The sequence below is a fragment of the Protopterus annectens genome, chromosome 3.part1 (genome assembly GCF_019279795.1).
Source record: "Protopterus annectens isolate FY-2018-M chromosome 3.part1, PAN1.0, whole genome shotgun sequence".
NCBI classification, from domain to species: Eukaryota; Metazoa; Chordata; order Ceratodontiformes; family Protopteridae; genus Protopterus; species Protopterus annectens.
The window spans coordinates 409,297,784-409,323,521 of NC_056732.1; the positions used below are offsets into that span (position 1 = coordinate 409,297,784).

The 25,738-nt window shown below is 41.1% G+C and overlaps 1 protein-coding gene across 4 annotated transcripts in view; it reads right to left on the reverse strand.

The window, feature by feature from the left end:
• The window catches only part of RARB (retinoic acid receptor beta), a 1,128,948-nt gene that overhangs the window by 584,907 nt on the left and 518,303 nt on the right, over window positions 1–25,738 (reverse strand). The window contains exon 1 of one of the 4 annotated variants that reach the window (XM_044066880.1): window positions 14,952–15,106. The exons of the other annotated variants lie outside the window; for them this stretch is intronic. Coding sequence (XP_043922815.1) covers window positions 14,952–15,002 — 51 coding nt within the window. The 5' untranslated portion in view covers window positions 15,003–15,106. Of the gene's footprint in view, window positions 1–14,951; window positions 15,107–25,738 lie in introns of those variants that run through there. 4 annotated transcript variants of the gene reach the window in all.

Genomic DNA, 25,738 nt, shown 5'->3' on the forward strand with positions numbered 1-25,738 from the left:
GAGTCTAGAACAGCAGACCCAGTTAAGAAAGGGATAATTAGGAAATTATTACATGATAACTATAAGAATCCAAAATACAAATGAATAATGGGAAGCCATCTGTATGACTTCCAAGTACTAAGATTTTTGCTATGAAGTGTTTGCCTAGGTATTTTTATAACTGAAGCAAACTTCTGAGAATTCTTCTACAGCTAGACAACAAATGATACACGTGTGGTGGGAAAGACAGATGTAATTGGGAACATACGTTTTTGGGAATACAAAGGGTTGTCAGATTTTGAAAATTTCACACAGAGTACTTTGTCAGAGATGTTGGAGGACAAAATGGATGTAAGTATGGAAAAGATTCTTTTGAGCTTACACAAAAAAGATGAATTGTTAAGACACAGAAATCCTTACTAAGTTTAATACTGTTGGTTACCAAATGGCAATTACTAGAAAATGGAAATCAAATTCTAAAGTAACTGTAACTGAAGTACTGAATACTGTAAGTCAAATAAAGGAACTGAAGTTGGGATCTTAAGAAAAACAAAGGAGCAAATTAACTAGAAACAAATGGAATTTATGGGAATAATATATGCAGAATAATTATCAGGAGGAGGAGGGGGAGTGAGGTTTAAGGGATGGTAGGATTTGAGAAATTTATGAAATGTTACAGTGGATGACCATTGTTAAAAAGAAAACACTTGTATATAATTTTTGAAAATAATGACAAATCTTTACTATGGTTTGTTTTCTTTTCTATAAATATATGTATACCTATGTCTTTTTTTAAGATAATTTAATAAAGGTGTTAAAAAATGTTGCATTACACCACCTGCTTAACCTCTAAGTACGTAGCTTGAAACTTCTACAGCTTAACATACCAAACTACTGTTTTTTTGTGCTTTTGTTGTCTGTATGCCGCATCTAATGCTGAAACACAACTACCCACTCGGGCATTATAGATAAGCTCACCAGCTTAAATATAAACCCCTATGTCACTAGATGGGTTGCAAACTGGCTGAAGGACAGAACCCACATGGTTAGAATTGCTGGAGCCATGTCAGACTCCAAACCAATTACAAGTGGCGTCCCACAAGGCTCAGTCCTGGGACTTCTCTTGTTCGGTATATATTTCTCGGAGGTACAGGCCAACACGGAAGGACTGTGGCTGACCAAGTTCGCAGATGACTGCAAACTGGGCGCCATAATCGACTCTCCAGCTGACACAAGCATCCTCCAAAAGGGCCTCATAGAAACAGACAACTGGTGCCAGAGCCATGGCCTCAAGCTAAACGCCAAAAAGTGTATAGTCATCCCCTTTGGCAAAAACAAAGTGCCCACAAATTACCACATAGGTGGTAATCCATTAAGTACGGAAGAAGTAATTAGGGACCTGGGGACCCAAGTTGATAGCAATCTCTCATTTGACAACCACGTGGCCAAAGTGGTTAGAAAAACATTTTATATAGCCCACCTAATCATGAAGGGATTCACATCTAGATCAAGGGAGGTCATCGTGCCTCTTTACTCATCCCTCATCAGGCCCATAATTTAGTACAATGCCCCTTTTGGGTTGTACCTTACCAGACACCTGCAGCAACTGGAATAACCCCAAAAGTACCTCACCAAGAGGATCAAAGGGCTCAAACAGATGCCATATGCTGCCCGGTTAAAGAAACTCCAGCTCTCCTCAGTGGCATACCGCCTGCTCAGAGGTGATCTGTGCCTGACGTATAAAGCCATGTCCAACCTGGAATTAATGGACATGCTGCACCTCAGAAAATGCAAATCCCATCGAGCTACGAGCTCGAGAGACTTGAACCTCAGCACTGAAATAAATAGGACATGCTGGAGGGACAGATTCATAACCCAGAGGCTCCCTTCACTCTGGAATAAAATCCCAGTCCAGGTTAGGCAGAGTCCCTCATTGACTCTCTTCAAGAGGAATCTTGAAGAGTGGATGGGAGATCGTAGGTTTACCCCGGGTATCACTTCTGTGTCACTGTTAGACAGAGGCACGGTATACTAACCTTGAAAAAGGGCATAGCAAAATTAATTTAAAATGGGTGGCGAAAGCCAAACACACTCTGGCTAGGCTTATAAATGCCCTAGGGCAGATAGCCTAGTATGAACCTATGAAATAGTTAGAGCAAAACTGAACTAAGAAAAGGAATATTTTCCATAATTTCTGTGGCATGAACTCCGGGAATCAGTGGCAGTTAAATCCATGGCACACAGCTCTAAGACACGCTGTTTGTATATTTCTGAATCGCTCTGTCAGCTTGACCTGCCTCATTTGTATACACCAGGCTGTTCATTTCATTTATTTATCATTTGACTAAATAATATTCCTCATTAATGTCTCATTGTATGGCTGTTAACATATACCACTCCCAGTTATAGTGCCTGTCAGTTAACTCACACAGTGTCTTACTGAATCGCACACTCTGTTACTGCCTACTCATCGCACAAATTCACCTGCTGCGATGTGGCCAAGATTTCTGACTCCGATTCTAAATATCTTCAAACTGTCCAATATATGGCATCTAAAATATGTTATGTTCCCACTTATCATCTTACTGAAAAGCTGAGATCTTTCAATTACTGAACTGTGACAGATTTTGAGTTTTGCACTGAAGACAAAATGAGAAAAAAATGTTTTTAACCAGATTTGTGAAACTTCTAAATATCATTTTAAAAAAGCAGGACACAGCTCTAAACAAATAACAACAGAATAGCCTACAACAAGCCCTGAATACATGTGTCATACAACGTAAACCATATGAACTTCTATGATGAAATGTTACTTTACCCCCTCTCATGTGACATTTACACATGTTACAGTGGGGTTTTGGCTCGTAAAATAATGTGAGTGAAAAGATTATTATGATTTACCTGGAACATGGACCCTCTAGAACAGTCTAAAACAAATACAGAATAACAGTGCTATAAACAAACCTTCTCAATTTGTATGACAAAATATTACTTTTCATCATGTTTTATGATAGTTACATGCATTACAATGAAGTTTTGGCTTATGAAATACTGTGGGTGAACAGACTGTTAAATAAATCTATAACGAGGAACAACTCTACTGAAATGGGTTGTGTTATGACAAGCTTGCTCTGAATTCTGCTACCATATTTGACCTGAGAAACAATCCTACAAAATCTGAGAAGTGACATTTTTACTTATTTTCTTTAACAGGCTGAAATCGTGGTGATTTAAAAGTCCTGTTTTGTGCTAAGGTAATATTGCATGTAAAACTGGTCTAGTTTGTTCTCCCAGAGTGAGAGAAGGAGATACTGCTGTTGCTTCTGGCCTGACATACTATTAGTTATAGAGCAGTGTTAACTGCAATTGGAATTTGTGTTGTTGTGCTCTGCTTTAAGCATGTGTTTGTGGATGTCAGCGCTTGATTCTGCTTGGCTGCAACATGGTAAACTTTTCTTGAACTCTGTTACTCGATTTGACCTGAACAACAGTCCCACAACACCTGAGAAGCCATTTTTCTTTACTTAAGTTATACATTAGACTGTGTTAGTACTCTTTTAAAAGTCCTGTTTTGTGTTGTGGTAATTTTGCATCTGCAGTTAGCTCAGCTGGTTCCCAGAGATGGGAGCGCCACTCTATTGTGCTGGGCTGCATTCTACTGGATTTGATCAGAACAACAATCCTACAACAGCTGCGAAGAGATGTGGGTTTGTGGAATATACAACACAGTACTGTACTAATATGACAGTAAAAACTGCCCATATTGGTAAATATCCTGTTTCAAATAACTACCAACAGTGGAAGCTTCCGAAAGTCACTATTAAACCAAAAGAAAGCCATAGATATGGAGACAAATAAAAAACGAACTATATATAGCAAATATTTATTCCACACGCAAATACCAATGTCATCAAACGTTCATTTTTTATTTCTCTCCATATCTACGGCTTTCTTTTGGTTAAATATCCTGTTTCTCCCAACTACCGTTATACCTGGTTGCATGTATGGTGGCAGCTTGTGGCAATTTCTTGTCCATTAGTGATGACATATTTAACACTGAAAATTGTAACTCCCAACTGTACATTCCTCAGCTGTGGCTGACTGTGTACTGCCCTGCTATACTGTATCCCTGCTGTTGTTGACTGTACTGCCCTACTGTACTTCATCCTTGCTGTGACAGTATCACACAACTTGCTGCATTACTTCTGCTTCATCACTCCATTTACTACTGTGCCATCTGAGCCTGGTTTTTGAGCCATTTTTGACTCCCTTACAAGTGAACACCAGCAGGGCCTAGTGCCCTTCATTGGTTTCTGGGTCTACTCATCCACCCCACCTCCCCCAGTATGCTCCAACTATGGATTGAGGGGGGGGGCTGGCAAGGAGATTGAGGCATCCCTGGGCAGCATCATACTACCGCAAGGAAGTATTTTTACATATTTTCTATCCTCCCCACCTTGTGCACACCCAGTAACACTCCAAGGGTGGGCTGTGTGTAATGGGCATCGGTGCTTAATCACCCCTCACCTCTGCAGGGGGGGTGATATCAGTAGGACATCCCACCCACCTAAGACAGCAGAGTGAGGCTGTTTTCACAGTCTCCAGAAAACTCAGACCATATGACTGAATCCTAAGTGTGCACTGCTCCATCCCTTCCAGGATGGACATGCCAATTCTCTGCCTGTGCTGACAAGCACCCTAGCCACTAACCAATCTCAGGCTGTATAGGCCAGAGTGAAGGCTTTATCTCTCCATGCCACTGGTGCAGACATATTTATGCCTGATTTTGGCACCATCGGCACTCTGTTGTGGTTCCCATGTCTACTATACCTATTGTCTCTTGTAACATTTTGTCTATTATATTATCTGTCTCACAGAATCTTGTGACATTCGGCCTATTGTTTATTAACCACCACATGAAGTCTTGGGGGCAGTTACCCCACTGGCTGTGGAAAATAATGATTAGTAAGTTGTTACCGCATTAACCACTGCATTGCAATACTTAAGCCTATTACTCAAGCATTCTTATATTATTACTTTACTGAACATATCTTGGTTTACTACGCTGTAGTATCTTTGCCTGCTGTGTTCAGTAGGTCTATACAATACAGTGCTGCAGTGTGCTGTAATGTTCTGATTTACACTGTATCAAGCTGTACTGAATTGCAGTGCATCACGCAGTATCACTATGTAACATATGGTGCTATATTGTACAGGGCTGCACTGTTTTGCAGTTTCAACACCCGTGAAGGGTAGAAGTAGCAGACCCTTGTTTATAGCTTTCCTGAGGATTTGTTATCCTAATTATGTACTTCTGCTGGTCATGGCTGCTTCCATGGCTGCTGTCCTGTCACTCTGTTTCTGACAATTTACTGCTGCACTACTGATCAGCCAGTATCCTTTTCCTTGTTCTGCACTGTCCAAATGTTACTGAGCTTTATTGTTCCTCTAGTACCGGGAAACAGCAAACAATCATTGAAACCTTCCCATCTGGAAGAGGTCACGGATGCAACACATAATCTTTCTATTCAAGCTCCCCACTGGGAGATGGACATATTTATGTGTGTGTGTGTGTGTGTGTGTGTGTGTGTGTGTGTGTGTGTGTGTGTGTGTGTGTGTGTGTGTGTGTGTGTGTTTGTATGTATATATGTATATATATATATATATATATATATATATATATATATATATATCTTTCTCCAGAAAAGATGCATTTCGGTCAACAAAGCAGAATTCTATATAGGTCCGCTACAGAAAACCGACAGCTCACAACACCGACACCCACATCGCCGACATCAAAAGCCCGACACACGAAATACTGACAATGAGGAAACGGTAAGTCTCCATAGTACGGAATGGAAATATTTCCATTCCTGCACTGTAGTGCGATCTCGGAGTTGGGAGTTGGTATATTAAAGTTACGGGGGGTGTGGAGGGCGAAGCCCCCCACAGAGGGGTGCAGGGGGGCATAACCCCCTTGCTAGCATAAAAAGGAAATGTATTTTTCCTTTTTTCTGCAGTAGCGCTGTTGTTGGTATTTCATGTGTTGGGCTTTTGGTGTCGGCGATGTGGGTGTCGGTTTTGTGAGCTGTTGGTCTTCTGTAGGGGACCCATATATATATATCACACACACACACACACACACACACAAAACTGGCCCATTAAATGGGTAAAGTATACCAAATGAATGCTACAACTAATTACAGTTCTTGATTAATTAGGAAGTTTCCAGTAAATCAGAAAACTATTGTTGTTAATAACACAAATGTGTAAGCAAACAACTTGCTGTTTTTACTGGAGTCCTGTCTTTTCAGATTTTAGTAGTGATATGACTACAGTGAAATTAATAAAAAGTGGATCTCTACCAAAAAATAGAACATATGGCATTGCTAAGATTTGAACTTGTGACCTTCCAATTCTTAGGTCAGTGATAAAATAACTGCTTCTTAACACCCTTTTTGAATTTGCTTTGATAGCAGAATAATGCAGTTCTTTAAAGATACAAAAAGCTAAAAGCTCTATCAAAATACATGACAAAAATCTTAACTGGTTTTGAAGTTTTAAAATTTAGATTTTAATGAACCTTACATTTAGATTAATAGAAAATGTTGGGTGGAAACTAGGGTCAACTTCAAGGCAAAATTCGGCTAAGAGAAAAGTAACAGATCACCTTTGTATTCTAATGGCCCAACACCCCTAGCTACTCCCTGTTGTTTTCTCTTAGGGGTCTCAGGATTTATTGCACCAATTAGTGCACTAATGTGTGCCCTGAGCTGACCTCCCAGGGGCAGAATTAATTAAGCATCCCCTGGTAAAGTAACAATTCTGTAGGCCATTACTATTAGCAATGTACTTAATCAGGGTAGTTATCTTTCTGAGGGCATGTCAAGGGACATAAAAATCACTCAATGTCAACTACACAACCCTTCCCCCATAAACTATGACAACCACAGTAATTATTGCTGTGACTATTCCAGCTCATATTTACTGAGGAGAAAACAACATTTTATCATAATAACAAAAGACTGCAGAGACTTGGCTTTTTCAAGGAGGCAGCAAAGATTTATCACTTTGTAGGATTTACAACTTAAACTACTGGCCATAAATAACTTTATGAACACTTAATCTGAATTTAGGACACTAAACAGAGACACATTTCCTATATGTAATGATGTACAGGTCAGTTAGCCTGATTACAGCTTTATTTTTATTGCCTTCTTTACAGCCATATTTCTACAGCATACACAGCAGTGTAGCAGCAAATGTTTTTTCCATGTAACTTCAGGTAAATGAATGCACTTTGGGTGAAGCCATTCTTGGAATGTGTATTGCGTATATTATCTTCCAGATGTTCTGAAGGAGAGGTTTGTGACCAGCTGATTAAAACACTAGGCAGGCAGAAGACACAGGAAGTAATACATCACAGTAATGTCAGCACAAAGAAATAAATCAAGATCTAATGTGTATGTGGTCCTTTAATTGCTAGGAATACAAGGGGTAGTTCCCTGTACAGTGCTGGACATTTCATTTAATCTGTTTTCCCTTTTTTTCTTTATTCTTTCCTCACGTTCAGAATGTAATAAACTGACTACACTGTCCACTAACCCAAAAAAGACTTGCCACTTTCACAATCTGCTTTATGGTCTTTCGGAATATTTTGCCAAAGTGGAGGGATTTTATTATTCGTTATAAATATTGCTTGTTCTGACAAGTCCCCAAGCAGTCTGCAGATGCCCACCTTCACAAAAAAAACGCATTATATGATCACAAATACCACACAATTACAACTCTTAATGTGCTTTACATAGCAAAATGTTAGTAATGAACATTAACATTTGTTATTTTCCTTAGATTTAATAATGGCCGCAGTGGTGCAGCGATTAGCATTGTCACCTCACAGCAAAAGGTTCCTTGGATCGATTCTCGGCTGGAGTTCCTTCTGTGTGGAGTCTGCATTTCCTCCCTGTGGTTGATCGAACTTTAAAGACATGCAGATAGGTGCGTGAGTATGTGCCTTCTCTGAAGGTTGGGCGCTGGGCTGGCAACTTGACATCGTAAAACTCCACTGCCAATCAACAGCGAACCGGCGATCCGCTGTGGCAACCCCTAACCGGGAAAAGCCGAAAGTTCTCATTTTTCTTAGATTTTATTTTCTTTACACATTACATTCTTGGCCTGTTTTCACTTATTTTCCACTTAATCATGTAAACAGTCTCTCCAGAAATTAGTCTGTTTAAATTATTAATTTGGTAACGGGATAATCCCACTAGTCACAAGCATCTTTTTGGAGGTTACCACTGAGTATTGTCTGGTTAAATGACTTAGAGTCACACAGTAGACATACAGAAACTAAGGGAATCAAACCCTGGACAATAGGATGAAGGTATTAGCAGCATCAAGCCTTACTCCTCTGTGGTAACCTGCCAGGCCTACTTTTAGAAGGGGTTACCTCTTTCAGCTTTCACAGAGAGTTTAGCTGCAGTGAAAGAACAGCCCAGGTGACAGCATGAGGCATGATTTTTATATGCACATGTATCTACTGCAATGTATTACAAGAAATGTTTTGTTTCTACACAAAAGGTTCCAGAATTTCTGCTGAAGCTTTGAATGCATTTAAAAGTTATTCCAAATCAGCTGATAGTTTGGACTTAAGCTTTGACATTTGGTGGATTCAATATTCTGACGTGTCTGTGGCTTTTGGTGGATGTTGTGGTTCCACCATCTCCTATCATCACACTGCAAGCTGTGAGCAAGATGTGGACAACAGAATGCTGACAAACACACCATGCTCTCACTGACAAAATCTTCCACAAGAGCCATGTGACTGCTGCTTGGGGTTTTGTGTCATACTACATGCACAAATGGAGATAACAATTATGTACTTTTTCTTTCACTTGGGAGTGTTCTGCTTGGAATGTGTCAGTAATTGAACTCTTGGCAGGAAACAAATGTATTCGGAAATACTTGAGCTCCAGTGAATGTTTCACTTAGTTAAAATTGCAGGTGTGGTTGTTTTTGGATAATATGAAGCAAGATTACATTTATGCTGTAAAATTAACACATTGTTTCTCCTGTAAGAGCAACTCCATAACTTAATTTATAGTCAATTCTCACATACTATTCAAAATGTTTTATTTTCATTTGTGTGTGTGTGTGTGTGTGCGTGTGTGTGTGTGTGTGCGTGTGTGTGTGTGTGTGTGTGTGTGTGTGTGTGTGTGTGTGTGTGTGTGTGTGTGTGTGTGTGTATGTATGTGTGTGTATATATATATATATATATATATATATATATATATATATACACATATCATCATCTTCTTTCGGCTGTTCCCGTTAGGGGTCGCCACAGCGGATCATCTGTTTCCATTTCTTCCTGTCTTCTGCATCTTGCTCTGTCACACCAACCACGTGCATGTCCTCTTTCACCACATCCATAAACCTTATTTTAGGCCTTTCTCTTTTCCTGTTACCTGGTAGCTTCATCCTTAGCATATTTTTCCCAATATACTTAGCATCCCTCCTCAGTACATGTCCAAACCAACGTACTATTGCCTCTCTGGCTTTGTCTCCAAACCTTTCAACCTGGGCTGACCCTCTAATATATTTATTCCTAATCCTGTCCATCCTCATCACACCCAGTGCAAATCTTAACATCTTTAACTGTGCCATATCCAGCTCTAACTCCTGCCTTTTTGTCAATGCCACTGTCTCCAACCCATATTTCATAGCTGGTCTCACTACCCTCTTGTAGACCTTTCCTTTCACTCTTACTGGTACTCGTCTGTCACAAATCACTCCTGACACTCTTCTCCACCCACTCCATCCTGCCTGTACTCTCTTCTTCATCTCTCTTCCACACTCACTATATATATATATATATATATATATATATATATATATATATATATATATATATATGTATATATATATATATGTGTGTGTGTGTGTGTGTGTATATTAATATATGTTACTGAACTGGCAACACATTTCATCATGTAGTTCTGGGTTTAGTGTCCCAATAATCCATCTGCAAACTGTATGATCAGGAGCAAGCCTCTTAATCAGACAGAGTATTTGTGTTTAATAAATTGACACAGTTAAAAATGAATAAAAGAAAAAAACATTTTAATGCTGTTTCTTCCCCACTGCCTGCTGACCAGCAGCCCTCCCTTCCTCGTTATGCAGAAGTCATCCGAGGTTTTCTAATTAAGATCCAAACTTGACCCTCTTGGCTGATGTAACCCTGGGGATGTTCTGTGCCCTTCCCGTTTTTTTTTTATGTGTGTGTGTGTGTGTGTGTGTGTGCTCCAACACACATCCAACCTGGGTTACTCTTACCAGTTTGAAATGTCAAGCCCACATCCAACAGTCAGGCAGCCATGGGAGCAATCAAGGACCACCATGTCCAGTCCACCCCATGATGGGTTTGCAGGCATGAAGATTCACTCACACACTCCCCTGGCCACTTATTCCAGCTTGGCCATCTGAGTCATATTCATGGAACGTCAAGTGATTTTGTGCAACAACATATAATTAATTTACTTCTTTATTACTTATTTGCTTTAGAACACTGAACATTGAAAGGAAAGGTTTGGTTGTGGCTGAAAAATGCACATACAGTAATACTTAAAATATTAACAACACAATAAATTACCACAATTGGACAGGAAGACATTAGACAATAGTATACTAGTAGGTATTGCAAAGACTATGACTTCACATTGCGATTACTTAGATATTGCACTTCATCAGCTGTAGTATGATATATTCTGATGTTCAATTTGAACGTGTGGAGTAGTGACTAACTCCTGATTATTGCACATGCAGGAGGTAATAGCATAAGAAATCAGGCTAACTGAACCAGTTACTGCAGCAATTTACCAGAGTGATTACTGCAGATGATACTTCAAACTAAGTGACATACTGATCGGATTATTTGCTGTCATACCTGGTATTCAAGTTCAGCAACCTTATGGATAGAGGGAAAAAGCTTCTGTCAGTCTAGATGTTTTGCAGTGAAGCTGCAAAACCTTCCCGAGTAAAGGCGGAAGCACATACCATGGGCAGGGTTAGTGGGATTGTTGATTATCTTCCTAGCCCTTTCGACACACTGAGTCTCATGCAGATCATCCATGGATGGGATTGTGGAACCAATTACTTTTTCCACTAGTGATGCCCCTGCACTGGCCCAGTTATCAAAGGAACCTCAATCCTCACTACTAGCACCAGTGAGGGACATACACATTGGGAGGATGACAAGTACACACACAGTAAAGTACAATTTCCCTTAAGAGCACTCAGAAATCACAGTCAGTCTGGGACTGGTTTCTCCCTCTTTCTCCAGATCCCCAATAAGACTCCCCACTGGCATAGCTATAAGGTTGAGATCTCAGCTGAGTGGCCAAGCCAAAATCTCCAGCACACTCTCTTTCAAACCAGTGCTTCGTGTCCCTGCCCAAGTAGCTGACACACACACACACACACACACACACACACACACACACACACACACACACACACACACACACACACACACTTTGAGATTTGATTTATACACAAACACACACTACTAGCTATGCCCCTTCTGCCCAGGTAGTAGGTAGTTCCAGGTGCCACCAGCCACTATTTAACTACTTTTAAGGCCCTTACCAAAGGGTGCCCATTCTTTCTATGTAATGTTACTATTAATCCAAATGGTAAATGTGACCAAGACTTTCAAGGCTATTTAGGAGTGGCCTGTACAGTGTCAGCAAATACATATGCAAGTATTCTAAGAGCTTAAATATGTCTCACAAATATCAGCCACAAAGATAGGTTTAAATATATTTAATAATAAATAATAAAAGAACAAGACAATACTCAAACAACACAGTAAGTACAGATTTCAGAATCACAGGAAAGATTTTAAAACAACATTGCAGGATAGACTCAAATAAATACAGAAACATCTAAACTAATCTTTACTATATTCCTAACTATATCTAAAAGAAATTACTGTACCCTAGACTTACTTACAGAGCAAGGCAGATGCTGAAGTGCTGAATGGATGTTTCTAGGTCCAATACAAGATACAAAATGCCCTGTCTCATTCTCTGAGAGTGTTCTTAAATTAATATCACATATTACTGCTGGGTTAGCCTGGATGACATCACTCTTTGTCACCTGCCTTCAGTTCCCAGGCAAACAGAAGCTAAGAATTTTATCATCTCTGTGTGAAAAGTACATATCTCTCAGATGTGCAGCTGCTAGGAAGCAATAAAATACTTTACATTTTAAATCTAGTAATTAAAAACACTTTCAAGACAACAGAAAAACTTCTAGCTCTAGACATTGTGTCTGTTTACTGAGAGATAACACAGTCATAATACACTTTACTTTTCAACTTATTTTCTTGAAGTTTTGTAAGTTAACTCTGTATGTTCCAGCTTCTTCTATTAAAACATACATTTGCACAGGTATACAGTCTGCATACATTTTTGTTCTTTTCCAGTAGGGTACACTGTGGTTACATTTCTGAAGCTCAGTACATAACATACAGTTCAACACACACTTCTGCACTATTAGCTTAATATACACATAACATATAGTTCTCATATTTGTAAGACAAGCATCTGAATCATATTAATATTCACAAATGACACATGACTATCCACAAAATTCCAGATAGCTGGGCTGGCAGTGTCACACCGCTGTCTTCACTACCCTCAGGAGAGCCTTGGCGTCAGATGCTTTGCAGTTACCATACCAAACTATAATGTTATTTAAGAGGATGCTGTTGATTGTCCCCCTGTAGAAGGCTTTGAGGATGGACTGAGACATGTTTGCTTTCCTCAGTTTTTGTAAGAAGTGCAGACGTTGTGCTTCTTCACTGTGTGGCTAATATGAGTTGACAGGATAGGTCATCTGGGATATGCACCCCCAGGAACTTGGTGTTTTTTACTCTTTCCATGACCAACCCCTTAATTTCCAGAGACTGATGTATCTCTGAAGTCCACTATTAATTCTTTGGTCTTGCTTACATTTAAGGCCAGATTGTTGCTGTTGCACCAACCTATCAAATGCTCCACTTCATCCCTGTAGGCTGTTTCCTCACCATTTCTGACAAGACCTATGACAGTGGTATCATCCGCGAACTTGATGATTTTGTTGGACTCATGCTTGGCCATGCAGTCGTGCGTCAACAAGGTGAACAGCAGAGGACTCAGGACTTAGTCCTGAGGGACACCCGTGCTCAGTGTAATTCTGATTGAACTGTTACTTCCCACACATACCTTTTGAGAAAGTCCAGTATCCAGTTACACAGGGCAGTGTTGATGCCCAGCTGGATCAGCTTCGATATCAGATTCTGGGGGATGACAGTGTTAAAGGTGAACTAAAATCGATGAACAGCATTCTGACAAAGCAATTCTTGTTCTCTAGATGTCCCAAGGATTAATGAAGTGCTATAGCTATTGCAACAGCTGTGCAGTGGTTAGATCTATAAGCAAACAGTAATGTATCTAGTGTTGCAGGTAGGCTTGACAAGATATGGTTTTTGATCAACCGCTCAGAACACTTCATTGCTGTTGATGTAAGAGCAACTGGCCAGTAATCATTTAGGCATGCTGGTTGGGATTTCTTGGTTAAGGGAATGATTGTTATATTTTTGAAGCAACTGGCTACAATGGCAAGTTGCAGGGATGTGTTGAATATATCTGTTAGTACAGTAGACAGCTGGGTAGCACAGTCTCTTAGAACCCTTCACATAATATTATCAGGACCAGCTACTTTTCTCAGGTTTCCTCACCTCAGGGTCCTCAATACATCAGATGTTCTTAGACATAGCACCTCCTCACCCTGTTCAACAGGGAGCTTTTTTAGCACAGTGTTGTTCATATCAAATCTGTTGAAGCAGGTGTTTAGCTTGTTCAGAAATTCTGTGTTGTCATCACATGAGGAGGATTCGGGCCTGTAGTCATTTATGGTTTGTATGCCTTGCCAGAGACGTCTGGAGTCCCTTTGGTCAGAGAAGTGTCCCTGAATTTTATGTCCGTAGGTCCTCTTAGCATCCTTTATACCTCTACTTAGATTTGCTCTGGCCTCTCTTAGGGCACCCACGTCTTTTGATTTTAAATGCAGCATTTCATGCCTTTAGGAGCTCATATACTTCACCAGATAACAAGGGTTTCTGATTAGCACACATGGTCATACATTTGCTGATTGTTACATCATCAGCACATTTTGAAATATAGGCCATTACAGATTCCGTACACTCCTCCAGGTCAGTATGGTGGTTCTTTACAGCTGCCTCTCTAAACACTGACCAGTTCATACATTCAAAGCACTCCTGTAGTGACAAGACTGCTCCCTCAGGCCATATCCTTACTTGTTTGGTTGTAGGTTTGCCCCTTTTCAGCAGTGGTATGTATGCAGGAAGCAGCATTATGGTCAGATGGTCTGAGTTGCCTAGATGTCGATAAGGAACTGCTGTGTAGGCCAGTTTTACATTTGTGTACACTTTATCCAGTGTGTTCTCCCCTCTTGTTGCAAAGTTCACATATTAATGGTAATGGGGTAATAGATTTCAAGTCAGCCTGAGGAAAATCACCTGCAATTATATGGGCAAACTCAGGGTTCTTATTCTGGAGGTCATTTATTGACAGATATAGAATGTTCAATGCCATGTTGGTATTAGCACTAGGGGGATGTATACAGATGTTATGCTCAATCCATTGAATTCCATAGGCAAGTAGAAGGGTCTGCATTTTAGTGACATGAACTCAATGTTCTCTGAGCATTGAGAGTTGATTATTTTCACAGTTTGTACACCAGCTGTTGTTGATATACACACAAACACCCCCACCGCGAGATTTACCACAGAGAAACTGATTTCTGTCAGCACAAAATAATGACATCCATTCCACATATATTGTACTATAATTTATAATAGAGTTCAGCCAAGTTTCAGTGAACACAAGTAAACAACTATTTCTCACCTTACATTGTGTGGAAAGATCCATCCATCTTGCTCTCCAGTGAGTGTACATTTGCCAGCAGCATGGAAGGAAGTGCAAGCCTGTGTGGATTTCTTTTCAGTCTGGCCTTAATTCCTGCTCTAGAGCCTCTCTTTCTTGATCTTTCACATCTTTTCCTTTTAATATGCTTCCCATGTCCAACTGTCAACTGGTTAGACAGGTTTGACAGGTTTGACAGGTTTCTACAGTTTTTACCATGTTGCAGTAAGATTCCAAGCTGCAGCAGTTCCCGGAGTGTGTTTGAGTTTACAGGCTTCTCTGGTAGCAGTTCATCAAATATGCAGCACAGCGAGATATGCAATCAGATTTACAGAAGATTCTCAGCATTGTAGCTAATCATACCTTCACTTCTTGCCCTTAAATCTGTTTTTTTTTCCTGTTGTTTCTGATAAAAAACAAGAAAAATAGTGCACTTTTCTGTAGGGATCCAAACCAGCCACTACCACACAGGGTGCCACCATTTTTCTTCCCTTACCAGCAACAACATTTACATCCCATTCAGTAAGGTATGCAGATATTGCATGAAAACTGAGAATCCCTGCAAAGTGGCCTGGGTCTGCCCAGGGTCTCATTCTTGTTGTCTATGTGTGATACACCTGCTGTGGGAGGTACTTAAGGTACACCTTCACTTGTTTCCCAAACCACCTCAACTTTGAACAGTGGCTGTACTTCCCAGATTGCTGAGCTCCTCAATGTATCACTGAAAGAGGGCCATGCTTCCCTGTAAAGGAACCTTATTTATGTGGCTTCTACCTGCAAGCTCATCTTTTTGGTCACTGTCCAAAGGTTTTGACCATAGGTAAGGATGGAGTCAGGGAATGACTTGAGCTTTGCTCTACGACTAAAGTTTCACTTCACCACCTCTGTCCAGTACAAACACTTGCAGTTCTTCTGCTGCATCTATTTACTGGTCAGTTTTGTGGTCCCTAGTACCTTGACTTGTGAACAAGACCCCAAGATAGTTAAACGTCTGCACTTGAGGAAGCTCTTCCCTCTCTCACCTGTAGGAAGCACTCCACTCTTTTTTATAGGTTCATAGGTGTTTACAAGGCTAACAACCACAAGGGCCTTTTTAAGAATAGACATGCATCCCAAATCTCTGACAAGTTCTGGTAACCCTGATAAGTGTAAGCAGGGGTTTGGGAGCTTAAACATTTACAAGCAGGGGCCTGGGAGATGAACCATTTACAGGTTGCTCTGTCCATTAGAGACATGGGTGCCAAACAAGGGATGAATTTCCTGTTGTCCATCCAATTGTCCAAGTTGCACTTGAACTGGGTTAGGGAGTAACTCTGCTTCACATGAATGGGGGCCCTGTTCCAGGGATGGGGTAGTCTCTGGGATACATACATGCCTCTCAATCAGGTCCTATTATATTACAGGCACAGGTTAAGTCTTTAGAATGGGTAGTTCTAGTGCTGTTTGTTTTGTGGATATGCAGGAAGTCCATCAGAGTGGGGTCTGACAATGCCCTGTATGCCAGGCATAGATCTCCCCTCAAAAGCCTGAAGGAGATAGAATACAGGGATAGGGCCTTGAGGCGGCCTGTATAGGACATTTTGCTTATGCCCTGTATTCTTTTAGTGAGGAACCTCTGCAGATATTCCAGTTACTGGATATGCCTGGTTAGGTACATACCAAAAGGGGCAATGTATTCAATGATAGGTCTGATGAACGCCAAATACAGTGGAACAATGACTTCCTTGGACTTAGATGCCATACCTTTGTTTATAAGTTGTGATACATAGAATGATTTCCACACTACTGCAGACACGTGATGGTCAAAGGCTGGATTATTGTCTATGTATGTCCCTAAGTTCCTGACTACTGGGTCAACTCTAAGGTGTGTTGTCAATATGATAGTTAACAGGGGTGGATAACTTTCCAAAGGATACTATTATGCATTTCTTGGCATTTAGTTTTAGTCCATGGCTCTGACACCAGTTGTTTGTCTGTGTCAGACCTTCTTGGGAAACATTCGTATCAGTGTGGGATTCAGTTACAGCTTCTAATTTGCAATCATCAGCAAATTTAGTCAGCCAGAGATCACTGACATTGGCCTTAACTTCAGAGAAGTAAATGCAAAAAAGGAGCGGTACAAGGCCTGATCACTGAGAGACTCTACTTGTGACTGGCCTCTTTTTAGAGGTAGACTCCCCAGTTCTAACTTCCTGGGTCCTGTCTGTGAGTCAGTTGGCTATCCACTGGGTGACATATGGGTTTGTACCTAACCTCTTGAGTTTGTCAACAGTGCCAGAAAGGGGTATTGTGTCAAATGCCTTGGCAAGGTCAAGGTAGGCAGTGTGATCCATTTTGCCCTCATCCATTGCTTTGGTGACCTTCTCAAAGAAGTCCACCAGGTTTAGTACGCAAGACCTGCCCTTGATGAAACCAAACAGGGTTGGGTCCAGAGTCTGGAGGTTTACTATATCATTAGTGATCATTTGCATGATAATTCTTTCCATGGCTTTGCAGATAAGACTAATGAGACTTATGGGTCTGTCATTTCTAAGGTCTGTAGATGGCCCACCTTTGTGCAGAGGGATGAGTGTTGCTGTTCTCCATTTATGAGGCATGAAGCCTGATTGGTGGTTACAGTTAAATAGCAATTCCAGACGGCCTGATAGGTCATGTTTCATGCTATTTAGAAGGCATCCTGGGATATTGTCTGGGCCCACGGATGCAGTGTTCTTGGCCTTAGAGACAGCATTAAGGATCTGTTCCCTAGTAATAGCATGGGGAAAGGTGTGGGGAGACAGGGGTAAAGTTGGAGCTGAATTTATCAGCCAGGAAGTTTGGAATATCATCTGGCTCAGTATAGGTGTCTCCATTTACAATGAGCACTGCACACAATTGTGTACTGCCTTTGATGTTGTGGACACAGCTAAAGAATGCCCTGTGGTTGTCCTTGGCCTGGGAGGCCAAAATTACTTAAAATTTGGTTTTGGTAGACCTTATTTGTCCTCTGAGGGTTTGTTTAGTTTGACGATAGTGTTTCTCTTCTGCTGCGTGCTGCACCACCTAATTTTTGCCATGATTATCTTCCTTCTATTATACAGCTTATTGGTTTTGTGATTTCACCATGGTGGCTTGTTTTTTGAGTCAGTTCTGTACTTCTTCCTGGTGGGTACAGCTGCCTCTATGCAGCTATTAACATACTTGTATAGGGTTTCTGTGAACAGTTCTGCATAGGCAGCAGTGCTCTCAGGGTTTAAGGGGTTTTGAAATGTTGTCAGGTTATCACTTAATAGCAGGAAGTTAGCCTTATAGTAGTTCCTGAATATTCTAGGTTTAACTGGGGGTCCAGGTTTTAGGTTGGATGGTGAGTGTTTCCACTAAGTTTAAATACATGGTATGGGTTTCCTGGTTCACAGATGGGGACCTATAGCTTGCAAGAAATTGGTATTGATTTTTGCTTATGGTGATTTGAACATAGAGCAGCTCAAGTGCATTGTCCTGTTTGACCAGCCTTGAGGTGTAATTATTTTTGATGTAAATCATGACAATTCCACCTTTAGACTTTGTGTAGTAACTGGTCTAAATGTGTGGAAGGCATTATAGGTTCATAGGAAGTTACTAGGGTATAGGCAGAGCCTTTATAAGCCTAGCCATATTATACCCTCGTTCCCTTATTGACCAGGTTCTATGGTCTATATCTGGAGAATGAGTATACGATCAGCACTGACTGCTCTTATCCAAGAGGGACATATGTGATACCTCCGGGGTAAATTTACAGTATCCCATGCAGTTGTCTAAGTTACACTTAAATAAGGTCATTGATGATCTCTGTTTTACATGAATTGGGAGTTTGTTCCGAGAAGTGATGATCTCTGGGAGACATATCTGTCTCGTCAGCATGTCCTATTAATGTCGGAGGCTAGGTTAAGATCACTAAAGCAAGTGAATCTTGTCCCATTTGACTTGCAGATGTGCAGCATTTCCATTAGGACAGGGTCCAGGACTGCTCTGTAGGCCAGGCACAAGTTGCCACTCAGCAACCTATAAGATACAGAGACCAGTGACAAGACCTTCAGTTTGTCCATGTAGGTCATGTGTTGAAGGCCCTGAATTTTCTTGGTGAGAAACCTCTGAGGTCTCTCCTGCCATGGCAGGTATCTGGTGAGGTACATACAGAAGGGAGCATTATACTCAGTTAGTGGTCTGATGAGGGATGAGTACAGGGGGATTATAACATCCTTAGTTCTTGATGCGATGCCCTTACTTATGAGATGTGCAACATAGAAGACCTTCCTTACCACTGTGGACACATGGTGATCGAAGTTAAGGTTGCTATCAACCTGTGTTCCCAAATCTCTGATCACAAGGTTTGAGCTAAAAGGGGTGCTGTTAATATTGTAATTTGCAGGGACTTCCCCTTTGCAGAAAGGGATGATAATGCATTTTTTTGTGTTTATTTGAAATCAGTGACGTTAGTACCAATCATTTGTCTGTGTAAGCCCTTTTTGTAGTATGTCAGCATCATTCGTGGACTCAATGACTGCACCCAGTTTGCAGTCATTGTCGAACCTGGTAAGCCACAGGCCATCTATTTTCACCTGGACTTCTGAGAAATAGATTCCAAACAGTAGGGGGCCCAGCACAGATCTTTGTGGTACACCACTGGTAACTGGTGTCCTGGTACAGGTGGAATCCCCAACTTTGACTCTACGTGTTCTGTCAGTGAGCCAGCTAGCTACCCATCTAGTGACACATGGGTTAATTCACAGCTGGGTGAGATTCTCAATGATGCATGAGTGGGTGATTGTGTCAAAAGCCTTGGCTAAGTCATGATAGGCTGTATGTACTGTTTTGCCTTCATCCAGGGCTATGGTGACATTCTTGAAGAAGTCTACCAGGATTAATAAGCATGATCTACCCTTAACAAAGCCAAATTGGGTCGGGTCAAAAGTCTGAATATTATCTATGACTTTGTTGATAAGGTCCATGATAATTCTCTCCAGGGCCTTGCAGATAAGGCTGGTTAGGCTTATAGGTCTATAGTTCCCAGGGTCGGTTGATGGGCTCCCTTTGTGCAAGGGAATTACTGTTGCTGTTTTCCACTCTGCTGGGACAAAGCCAGTACTTAGATTGTGGTTGAAGAGAGCACCAAGTGGTTCCACTAGGTCTTGTTTTAGACCAGTGAGTAGGCAGCCTGGGATGTTATCTGGTCCCATAGAGGCTGTGTTTTTGACCATGGAGAATGAGATTATAACCTGCTCCTTTGAGATACTAGGTAGAGGACTGGTGACAGGTATGCTTTGGGGTATGTCTGGTGGAGACAGGGGGGGTGAAGTTTGCACCAAATTTGTCTGCTAGCAGGTTGGTGATATCCTCAGGGTCAGTATGAGTGGAACCATCTACTACTAGCTAGGCACAAAGCTGGGCCTTCCCTTTTATATTTCTGATGAAGCTAAAGAATGCCTTGTGATTATCCTTAGCTAGGGATGCTAGTTTAGATTGTAATTGGCTTTAGAGGACTTTACAAGATATCTAATTTGCTTGTTCAAGCTGAAGAGGGTGTCCTTTCCCTGCTGAGTCAGTTCCCTCTTATTGTTAGACATTTGTTTCTTCCTCTTTTTGTATAACCTGTTTATGCTTGATGTCTACCAGGGTAGCTTGTTTTTTTGTGAGGACCTTGTTTTGATCCATTCAGGTACAGTCTAGTCTACACATTTGAATAGTTGTTTATACAGGGCATTTGTGTATATCTCTATATATTGTTGCTAGTGGTAGCAGGGGGTTTGAAACTATTTATGTCATCATTTAGGAGGCTATAGTTTGCTTTGGAGAATTTTTTCATCCTTTTTGTTCTGGGGAGGGGGGTCAGGTATGATCTTTACTTTGAACGAGACTGACGTATGATCAGACCTTACCAGAGAGGGCAACACACAGTAGGTAGTGCAGAGACCTCCTATGTTGGTGAGTACTAAGTCTAGGAATACCAACTCTAGGACATTTGAGCCCTCTGGGGGGATGCAGACTATCTGTTTCAAAGCATTTGTATTAAAGTCAAGAACCTTAGGGTGAGCATGTTTGTGCTCATATATGACTCCCAATCAATGGAAGGATAGTTGAAATCACCCATGACCAAGGTGTTTGGCTGTATAGTGAGTGACTCAAGTAGGGCCAGGTAGAAAGAGTGGTTCTCATGGTTCATAGTCTGACCTATAGATAACAATGATATGGAAGGGGGGGTCTTACCTACAGTTAGTTGGACTTAGAGTAGCTCTAGGAAGTTGTAATGTTTGACCAGTCTTGAGGTGTATTTGTCTTTAATGAAGATGGATACACCTCTGCGTTTCGTTCTTTCATACTCGTTTTGAGGTCTGAACATGAAGAAGGCTTTGTAGCCTTGCATGACTGGGGTGCTCTATGGGGCCTTGAGCCATATCTCTGACTGCACAGACATTGACATTTTCCAAGGTAAGAAGTGCTTTCAGTGAATGCAGTTTCCGATTTAGACTCCTAGCATTAAGCAGCAAAACTTTGAGATTGTCTCTAGTGGATTTTGTATGTTAGGAATTTTGTTGTTATGACATTGCCTAAAAAGGCACTATGGGGAGACAAGTACCTTTGCCAGTAACTGAAAGCCAAGAGGTGACAGGTGAAGACCATCTCTGACAAAGCAGTGCGGCCTGTTGACCATATCATCCCAGGCTGACAAATACTGGATCCCCCGGGACTGACACTAGAAGCTAAGCCAATTGTTGAAGTCAATCAGTTTTTGTTTACATTGAGGCATCATCCTGGGTGAAGGTAGAATGCTGTTTAGGGCTAGGGACATACTTGCCTGGGACACATAATCTGAGAGCTCAGTCTCTCTTCATATAATCCAGTGAGGTACTTCTCAAGTCATTCACTCCAACATGGACTGATGGAGTCATAACGGTACTTGATGAGAGACTTGAGTGCGTGACCTGACAGATCTTGGCACCTCACAGGCAGCTGACTGTGACCTTCTCCTTGTCCAGCCTGGTGAGGGTCCAGCTGTGTGTCTCACTATGGAGTCACCTATGACCAAGACATTTGTTTTTGAGGTGTTTTGCCTTAGATGCTTATTGGTTGAGACACTGTTGTGTGTATTATTATGTGTAGTGGATTCTGTTGGCTGTGCAGTGTGTGCAGTAGGTTTGCACTTGGGAGGTATCTGCTCTTTATGTCGGCTTCTAGCGAGTACCTCCATGTATGTTGGTTTATGTGTTGTGAGCTTGTTATGTGCAAGAGGTGAAGTGTGTGTGCTGACAACCTCTTTTGATATGTGGATTGTTATAATGTGAGAGAATTAATTCCAAATTTGTAGTACAGCTAAATCTCTCACATGCTGTATTTGTTTGTTTTAGGAGTAACCAGTTGTCAGTAAACATGAGGCAATTGCTATATTGCATCAGGATGCCCGTGTGAATCAGGCTGGCTGTAGAAATGGTGGGAAACTATTCAACCATTATGGTAGGTATATACTGTAGTAACTAGTGGGGAATGGGCTACATGGACCAGGTTTTGTGTAAGACTGACAAAAAGCAGCTATTTTATGGAGGGCTAGGGGGAGAAAACTGCATCAGTGCTTCACAATACACAACTGAGTTTCTCACAGGGCAGCAGTGCAATCTCTGAGCAGCTCCGGTAAACTGAGCTTAAACCCAAACAAATATGACATATATACAAGTAAAATTAAATTATTTTAGACAAAGTAACCAAAGGGAAAGCCCAAGACTGAGCCTTATTCCAGCAATCCTCAACTCAGATGGGTCCTTGGCTGCACACTTCTGCCACAAGGGTGCAGGGGGGCCTTCTTAATGTAAGATGGCTGGTTTTAGTGCTCAAATGATACCAAACAATCTAGATTCAGCAAACCTGAATCTAGCCTATGCTATAAAATGCAGATGTACCAGAAATTCAAAGTGCAAAAAATCGCAGTCACAACAGCAAAAACGCAGTTTAAATAAAGGAGGAATTCAGTGGAATACTCTCACAAACACTCACAAACCTTCGTAGTATGAAATAACTGGTCTGGAACCCAAGTGCTTAAACCAGAACAAAGAACTTAGAATAGCAGGCACAATAAGCTTTCACCAGCAATTCCAAGCTTAGAAGGGTGTAGGCTACATTCTCCTGCCACAATAGTCTACACCACAAACCTTCCTAATTTAAATAACTGGTTTGCAGACCAAGTGTTTAAACCACAACTAAGACACTTTCAGAATAACAGACACAATAAGCCTTCACCAGCAATTCCCAACTTAGAAGGGTGTATGCTACAATCTCCTGCCACAAGAGTATAGACCACAATCCTTCCAAATGTAAAATAACTGCTTTGGAACCCAAGTGCTTAAACCAGAACTAAGACACTTTCAGAATAATACACATAATAAGTCTTCAACCAGCAATCCCCAGCCTAGAATGGTGTAGGCTATCCTCTCCTGTCACAACAGTTTACAGCACAAATCTTCCACATGTAAAATAACTAGTTTGGAGCCCAAGTCTTTAAACCAGAACTAAGACACTTAGAACAATAGGTACAATAAGCCTTCAGCCAGCAATTCCCAGCTCAGAAGGACAGAAGTTACCTTCTCCTCCCACAAAAGTACAACACTTCTTAATATAAAACAACTAGCCTGAAGCCCAAGTACTTAAACTAAAACTAAGAGGCTTAGAATAACAGCTACAATTTATACAGGCTACTAACAAGCAGTAATAAATGCAGCAGAATAAATGCAATTGAACACTTTTAAGTAAAAGCAGCAGAGGCAAAATAAAATAATAAAGTAGGAAGAAGCACAAATACAGTAAAAGCAGCCAAATAAAGTGCAATTGTATTAAGTTAAGTGGGAAGGGAGGATACAAAAGATAATTCAAAGTTAAGAAACTAAGGGGGTGGGCCTTCCCAACTGATCTCTCCGCACTCCGTAGAATGAGGTGATGAGATGGGACTGAGAAGAGTGTCCAAAATCAGATTTATAGTATGGGTGGACAACTCAAAAGCCACCAAGTTTAAGAATACAACAGTTGGGTGCATAAAGAGATCAGCAATATATAACTTTGCATTGTCGGTGTGCTCTTTGCGGCTCTAAACTATGTTTCAGTGACAGCACAGACATCTGCATTCTCTAGGGTGAAGAGAGTTTCTAGGGAGTGGAGTTTTTTGTTTAGATTCCTAGCACTGAGCAGTAATATCTTTAGATTTTCTTGGTTTTGATTTGCTATGCCAGAAGTACTTTCAGTTTATCATTGCAAAAAAAGGCACTATGGGGGAAGACAATGTTTTAGCTAATATTCAAAATCCTAGAGGGGAGAGGTGCAGACCATTCCTGGCAAAACAGCATGGTCTGTTGACCATCTCCTTCCATGCTGACAAATACTGCACCCCCTTAGAATGATACCAGAAACTAAGCCAATTATTAAAATCAGTCATCTTTTGTTCATATTGCGGAATCATCCTTGGAGAAGGTAAAATGCTGATCAATACTAGGCTCATACCAGCCTTGGGCACATATTCCAAGAGCTCCATTATGTCTCTCTTCATATAGTCTAGAGAGGTATGTCTCTCCGGTCACTTGGAATATGACTGACTCATACTGGTACTTGTGGTCCAGTGACCCGAGTGCATGCATAATGTGGTGGATCCTAGCCTGTGATAAGCAACTAAATGTGATTTTCTCCTTACTCAGCCTAGTGACAGGGACATCAGTATGTCTCATGATGGAGTCTCCAATGACCAGAATGTTGGATTGTGTGGTGGCTTGCCTTATGGGCTTAGAAGCAGAAGCTCCATGAGATGTGGCTGTATGTGTTGATGTGGGTGTTGTTTTGAAAGAGTGCATTTGGGGCTGCTGAGGGTATTTGTTATGTGTACATCATCTAGGGGGTCTTTGGGGTTTAGGAAAGTTATATTTAAGTGCCTCAGCATATATGGGTCTATGTGTCTGCTTGGAATTGTGTGTGATGGATGCAGTGTATGTACTATTGACAACCTTATTGGCATTAGGAAGGTGCACTACTTACAATGCAGGGGACGTTCATTCGAGAGGTTTGGACCCTGTCCCTCCATCCAGCTATCTGCAAATTTTGTTAGTCAGAGGTCTTGAGTTTCTGCTTGGAGATCTGAAAAGTAAATGACAAAATGAACAGGTCACACCACAGGAGTCTGTAGGAGACAGAGAAGAGAGACAGGGCTTTCAGAATTTCTAGGTAACTTAGGGTGCTCATAATCAAGATTTTGTTTAAAGGAACACTGGAGTTTTCCACATTGAGTTAGCTGTTTGGACAGGTACATACCAAAGGGCATGCTGTAGTCTAGGGAAGCATGTCATGTCACCAAAGATAGTTTCGTTGAATGCAAAAAAAATCAAAAGCAGTTCACCAAAGCCACTTTTGTTGATAATGGGGAATTGCCTTTTCTTCACTGTCATCAGACTCAGAGTTGGCTTATAAAATTCCAGGAAGTAGGGGGTGCACTGAGGCTTGCCTCCGCAAAAAAATGCCTTTTAATGTTCGCTGAGGGTGGTTTCAGTAAACTGTTTTTGATTGTTTTGCATTCACCAAAACTACCTTTGATGAGTGGACACGGATCTCTAGTCTAGTATAGGCCTGATGAAGGATGAGCAGAAGGAAATGGCCTCTTTTGACCTAAAGGAGATGCCCTTGTTAATAAGTTGGGTGTGATAGAAGGCTTTCCTATTAATGGAGGATATGTGGTGGTCAAAGTACAGTTCCTTATCCACAAAGGTGTCCTAAGACAGTGTCTACTTTAA